This window comes from Cynocephalus volans, chromosome 7 (genome assembly GCF_027409185.1).
Source record: "Cynocephalus volans isolate mCynVol1 chromosome 7, mCynVol1.pri, whole genome shotgun sequence".
Taxonomy (NCBI): Eukaryota; Metazoa; Chordata; class Mammalia; order Dermoptera; family Cynocephalidae; genus Cynocephalus; species Cynocephalus volans.
This window is the reverse complement of record NC_084466.1, coordinates 58,857,898-58,864,308: the sequence shown is the minus strand read 5'-3', so window position 1 is coordinate 58,864,308 and position 6,411 is coordinate 58,857,898. Positions and strand designations below refer to the sequence as shown.

Genomic DNA, 6,411 nt, shown 5'->3' with positions numbered 1-6,411 from the left:
CTTACAGACAGTTCCTTTGGCAATAACTTCCACTTTAGCTTTTATTATATAAAAATATAACAAAATTTCATTATATACAAACATTACATTACACAATGTACAGGTTAAAAACACTAAGAAAATGGCAAGCTGCAAGTGAAATTAAAATCAATAGCATGATAAGAAAAATTAAATACTGCACACATTTCATAAAAATTACGTTAACTACATTTTTGTTTGCAAATACCAAACAGTACCAATGTGATTGGAAATAGCTTCCAACAATTTCATTTTAAGGCACATCTTGCATATTTATATATACAACACTGAAACTGGTCAATAACTTAGGGGCTTCTCAGAGTGACCTGTGTATGTGTGAAGACATGCAGCATGGGATTACACATTTTCATTGGCTCCCTTCTTCGGGGACAGGTACCTGCCAGGGGAGGACTGATAGAGGGGTACCCCTATCTCTTGCAGGTCTGGGAGCCTTCCTGGACGGGGAGGGGAGAGCAGAGTGACTGTCCTGTCATAGTCTCTGTGAAGCACTTTTTCATAGACGCTCTGTAGCCCCACTGTCTTGGGCAGCTGGGCCTGGTAGTAATTGTCCCTGCGCAGAGGATCCCGAGGCAGGGACGTGCTCTTACAGAAGGTTGACATCTGGGCTGGTGGATGAGACGAGGGCTGGGCATTGGGGCCACTGCAGGACGGGCTCCAGCAGCGGTCAGAGTGGCCCAGGATCTTACACTCAGCTGTGCACGCCCACAGTCCTAACATAAAAGGGAAGGGAAAAAGAGCATGATTATTCTTGAAATTACACACACCTAAGCCTCCATCTTCAGAATGGGTCAGGGTGGCTGAAAAGAAAAGTGTGTATAAAGATGATGAACGCCGGGATTCAAGAAATGAAAGGCATATTGCTTCTTGTAAAGCCACCTTAATGCAAAATTGGCCTAGTTTCTTCTGCTGGAAGCAAGCAAACAAAAGACAAGGAGAATTCCCTGCTTAAATGGCTAGCACCACCCCTGTAGGCCTAACAGGACGGGTGTGTGCTTTATTCAAGTGGTGGAACTGCCTCGACGTGGCATTTTGAAATTCACTGTATGAGGCAGACCCGGATATGGAAGTGGAGGAATGAAAAAGAAGTGGGGAAGATGAGGGGGGCTGGGAACGAGATTAAGAGGAGGCAAGCAGGGGCCAAGGGGAGGGACGGGAGCGATGCTGAATTTGGCGGGGAGGAAGCGTCCTCACCACTCTGCATGTGGTTGATGAGGTCCTTTTTCAGAGCGTCCCCGCTGATGTCGGAATCGCTGTCATTGAAATCACTGTCCCCTTTGCCGCTGTCTTTGCCGCTGAACTTCTCCGCTTCTCGGCCAGAGATGGTGTTGAATGAGTGACCCTTCCAGACTGCCACAGGGGGCGCCGGCTCCTTTCCGAAGCCAGGGGAGGCACCGTAGGGCTGCAGCAGGAAATGAGGGGAGGAGGGGGAAGGACGGACAAGGAACAAAAAAACAGGAGCGACAGGTTAAGCATCTCTCCGCTCGAGCCCATCCCTACCCCTCCAGTCTCCCTTCCCCCAGCCTGTCCGCGGAGCACGGAGGGGGGCGCCCAGCCGAAGGAAGGCCTCACCTCGGCGTGCGCACCGCGGAGCCGCTGCTGCCCCTCGAAGTGACAGGCGCTTTCCCCAGTGGCACTGCCGCCCTCCGAGCCCGGCACTTCGGCCGCGGTGACCACGGGCGGGGGCGCGTCGGCCGCGGGGCTGCCAAAGGGCGCTTTGCCGCTGCCAGGGAAGGTGAGCACGTCGAACATGTTGGGTCTGGGCCCGGCTCCCCGGGTGGCCTCCTCCGGGGAGCCGGGAGCCGAGGCTCCGCCGCCCGCAGCCCCAGGACGTTCTTCCCGGAGGGACCCCCCTTTGCGCACCTCCTTCTTGCGGCGATTGCAGGTGGTGGCGATAGCGATGATGGCGGCCAGCAGCAGCGTGCAGCTCCCGGCCAGCACGATGATGACGATCAGTGGCGTGTCCCATTGCAGCGCCGGCCCCGACGCCCCGAGCCGTGAGCCAGGTGGGCGAGAGCGCTCCGGGTTTCCCGCACTGACAGGCGCGGCCGGCCCGCGCCCCGCGCCTGCTGTTACCACGAAGCTGACAGTCGCGGTGGTGGACAGAGGGGGGCGGCCGCCGTCGGATATGACCAGCAACGCCCTGAACACGCGGCCCGGCGGCTCCTGAGAGAGGTCGCCGGTGAGCACGATCTCCCCCGTGCGGCGGCCGATAGCGAAGACTTCGCGCGGCTCCTGCTGCTGCAGGTCGAAAGCCAGATCCCCATTGGCGCCCTCGTCCGCATCTCGGGCTTGCATGCGCACCACGGCCGTGTCCCTTGCTGTGCGCCCGGGGACCGCTACTTCTAGGGAGCCGTTTGCCGGCACAGGGTGCACCAGGACCGGTGCATGGTCGTTCTGGTCCAGCACCCGCACTTGCACCAAGGCGGTACTGGAAAGCTGAGGGAAGCCGCCGTCGCTGGCTTGGATGCGCACGTCGAGCTGGCGCAGCGTCTCATAGTCAAAGCTGCGCAGCGCGTAGATGGCCCCTGTAGCCGGGTCCACTGAGACGTATGTGGACACGGCGCCCCCGGCGCGGCCCACCTCGGCCTCCAGCAGCCGGTAAGTGACCTGGCCGTTGCGGCCCAGGTCCGGGTCCCGGGCGGCCACCGTGGCCAGGTAGGCGCCGGGCGGGTTGTTCTCGCGCACCGACACGTCGTAGACCGGCCGCGTGAAGAGCGGCGCGTTGTCGTTCTCGTCGCCCACGCGCACGGTGTAGGGCCGCACGGTGCGCAGCGGGGGGGCGCCGCGGTCCTCGGCCACCAGGGTCAGGTTGTACTCGGAGATGCGCTCGCGGTCCAGTGACGCCGCGGTCACCACTAGGTAGCTGCCGGCGTAGGCCGGCTGCAGCCGGAAGTGCTCGTGCCCGTAGAGGGCGCAGCGCACCTGCCCGTTGGCGCCCGAGTCCCTGTCCGAGGTGCTGACCAATGCCACCAGGCTCTCGCGCGCCGCCCCCTCCGGCACCAGCGAGGTGGCGCCGGCCTCCGGCGTCCCGGGCCCGGCCGACGAGGTCGCGTCCGTCCCCCCGAGCACGGCGGCGGCGGCGGAGAAGGGCGAGGCGGCCGGCACGCCCGGGGCGGCCAGCGGGGTGATGGCGATGTCGGGCGCATTGTCATTGACGTCGCGGACGCGCACGATGACCTTGCAGGTGGCGGTGCGAGGCCCGGGGCCGCGGTCCTGCGCCCGGACATCCAGTTCGTAGGTGTCCTGGCGCTCGTAGTCCACGGGCCCGGCCAGGGTGAGGCGGCCCGAGCGCGGGTCGAGCCGGAAGAGGCGGCGCGCCTCGGGCGGGGTGCGGGTGCCAAAAGCGAATACCACGTCGCCGTTGGGACCCTCGTCGGGGTCGGCCGCGTCCAGGTCGAGCAGCAGCGAGCCCACGGGCGCGTCCTCCGCCAGCTCCACCTCGGCAACGGCGCCCTGCGGGAAGGCCGGGCTGTGGTCATTGGCGTCCAGCACGCGCACGCTGAGGGCGGCCGTGGCAGAGCGCGGCGGGCGGCCACCGTCCTGGGCCACCAACTCCAGGCTGTAGGCGGCCTGGCTCTCGCGGTCCAGCTCCTGCAGCAGCACCAGGTCTGCACACTGGGCACCGTCCGCGCGGGTCTGCAGCTCCACGCGGAAGGGGCTGTGCGGCTCGGCCAGGCGCACGCTCTGCAGCCCGTTGGCGCCGACGTCCTCGTCCACCGGCACCTCCAGCGGGATGCGCGTGCCCACGGCCGCACCCTCGGACACCTCCACCGGGATCTGGGCGCGGGGAAAGCGCGGCGCGTGGTCGTTGACGTCCCTCACCTCCACCTCCACGTGCACCAGCCGGAACTGCTCCTGCGAGAAGCTGACCACGTCGAAGGCCAGCACGCACTGCGGGGCTTGGCCGCACAGCCGCTCGCGGTCCAGGCCCGCGTCCCCGACGGTCAGCTGCCCGTTGCCTTCGCGCACCCGGAGCAGAGAACTATTGAACTGCTTCATCAGGCGGAAGCTTGTGTCTCCGGACACTTTCATATGCAGGTCTTCAGCCAGGGTCCCAATAACCGTACCGGGGGCATCCTCCTCGAAGGTGCTGTATCGGACTGTCTTGCTCTGGGCCACTGAGAGCACCCAGCAGAGGCTGAAGAGCTGCAAGGGGAAAAGGCAGGGTCTGCCCCAGCGCCTCACAGCGATCATGCCGCCAGACCCTAGTGCTATTCCGAAAGGCTAAGGAAGAGTCCTCTCCGGTTTGCAGATCCGGGCGTGAGTTCCAGGCTCCCAGGAGCACGCTCTTTGCAAGCCCTGAGCGGGAGAAGTCTGCGGGCTACAGCTCGGCGGCTCCGGCGGACTCTGAGGACGCGCGGACCCACCCGCACTCTGCACCTTTCCCTCCCTTCTCCTTGCTGGAGCTGCGCCGCGGAGCACCGCCTTCGTCTTTATAGTTGCCGATATGCAAATCACCCGAGCCAGGCAGCCAATGGCAGCCTCACCCTCGCGCCGCTCCTCCGCCAGCTTCTGACAATCCCTTTAAAGTGGAAAGGCTTAGAGGGGAAAACAAGAAAGGAAAATTAGGAAATCTTTCCTTTGTTTCTTTAGCTCCTTTTGCCCCCCCTCCCCTTTTCTATCAACACCCTACGTGCAGAGGATTTGGCACAGGGCTCCGGGAGTAAAAGAGAGGATGGTTTTGTTAATTGTGCGCACCCCCCCCCCCGTGCCGGCCGCTGGAGCTAAGTGTGAACATGCTGCGGAGTGGGGGGTGCCCCCAGTGACTCCGGATCCCCCGCACCCCACGACATTTTGCACCTCCGAGGCTTCAAAACCTCCTCTGCACAGACTTGCTCTGCGTAGTGACTCTGCTCACCTTTTCTCCCAGCTTCCTACGGCGCCGGGAATAAGCTTCTCGATTAAGAAGCCTGAAGGATAAAGAAAATTGATTTTATTCAAATTTGTGTACGCAATTGTGTTTTGCTCGTGTGAGCCCCAGTGATCAGAGCTGCCACTTCCCTTTCAGTAAAGAGCCCTGCGATATGTTAGTATGCATGTCACTGGCCAAATGGCTTTCTTAAGCCCTGGGCGCTAGAAGGCAAGGAAAAAAAGTTCCAAATAGGATTTAGCATAAGCTCGAGGAGATTTGGAAAGGTTTCAAAGATCAGACTGTATCAAAGGCTTATGAAGCCCTCGTTAGCAGTGGAAATAGAACGGCGTGGCAGGCGATCCCATTGGAGGCCCCAATGTCTGTATTATTTCACTGTGACAAGCTAAGGGGAGAGAAAGTTGACCAGTTTCCACAGCGGAGTTGGGCTAACTTGAATATAATGAGCAAACGCCACATGTATCCATTATGTTCTTCTATTCATCTCCAATCACTGCCATAACTCTCCAGCTAAATGGTGATGGGCGCTGAATTCCACACAATAACCGGCTCGTATTAAAGTGCGTTTAGAGAACTTTCCCTCCTGATGCCTTGTTCCGCCTATTTAGAGGATTTTCTTTCTGTTCTAATAGGGCCGCTCTGGGAAGCAACACTCATCCTGTTCCAGAAGAACAAAACCTCAGCATGACGTTGGAACCTGGCATGAACCTAGGGGAACTTCACCATCTGCCTATGAAAGTGTGGAGGTTTGGCCTTGCCACACTCTGGGCTGGGAGGGTCCTGGGGCTGGACAGGCACTGCACTGCTCCCACAGGTAGGCCCTCTCCCATCCCTGAAGGCCAGGGAGATGGGGCTCCAATCTGGAACAAGACAGATTCTTACTGATTCTTACCAAAGGGCTTTATTGAACAGACAATATAAATACACACAAAGGAGGAGAGGTAAAAACAAAAGTCACGCGCGGGAAGAATTTTTTTTTTTTTTTAAAGGCGATGTGTTTGATAAGCAGATTGCATTCATAAGCGCTCTTCAGAATTCCGATTTTGGTCCTGCTGTCAGCGTCCTGTTTTCCTTTCCCTCAAACTCGGGGGAGTGCGTTTTGAGGTCTTTTCAGAAGTGGAGCAGTTCTCCCAGGGTAGGGAGACTAAGCAGAGAACTGGGTGGCCAGTGGGTGGGGGAGAATGAAGGAGGTGCTTGGAGTTGCCAGAGAGCAGAAAATGAAGCCCCAACCATAAATAAAAACTCTCATAAGATTTGGGGGGGGCAGTGGGTTGCGGGGGGCTTTCTCAGAGAGGTTGTGCCTCTCGGTTCCTTCCCCACCTCCTCCACCTTGCAGCTCTGGGAAGGCTGAAAGCAACGAGGCCAGGGATCTGCAGCCACGCAGGGACGTGGGAAGGGCACCACGCCGCCTGCAAGAGCCCGCTTCCCGGCCTTCTCTTCCACGCTCCCCCGACCCCCGCCACCAAGTGCCAGTTAATATCTTGGTCTCTCCCCGGCCGCAC

General features: G+C 59.5%; 1 protein-coding gene across 2 annotated transcripts; it reads right to left on the bottom strand.

Moving 5' to 3' along the window:
* Positions 1-375: 375 nt before the first annotated feature.
* On the bottom strand, positions 376-4,233 carry LOC134382698 (protocadherin-8). Of its 2 annotated transcripts, none has more exons than XM_063103434.1 (3): positions 1,609-4,233; positions 1,231-1,438; positions 376-749 (listed from the first exon to the last, which is right to left on the bottom strand). In XM_063103434.1, exons 1-3 carry the CDS (start codon positions 4,231-4,233, stop codon positions 376-378), a joined length of 3,207 nt encoding a protein of 1,068 aa, XP_062959504.1. The 2 variants fall into 2 exon arrangements, with proteins under 2 accessions (XP_062959504.1, XP_062959505.1); XM_063103435.1 differs by having other exon boundaries at positions 1,900-4,233.
* Between the last annotated feature and the right edge of the window lie 2,178 nt (positions 4,234-6,411).

Bases quoted from the DNA above. Each gene is read 5' to 3' on its own strand.
- LOC134382698 (XM_063103434.1), bottom strand. From the start codon at position 4,233: ATGATCGCTGTGAGGCGCTGGGGCAGACCCTGCCTTTTCCCCTTGCAG. The intron at 1,439-1,608 runs GTGAGGCCTTCC...TTCCTGCTGCAG, and splicing joins TCCGCGGTGCGCACGCCGAG to CCCTACGGTGCCTCCCCTGG. The intron at 750-1,230 runs GTGAGGACGCTT...CTTTTATGTTAG, and splicing joins CATCAACCACATGCAGAGTG to GACTGTGGGCGTGCACAGCT.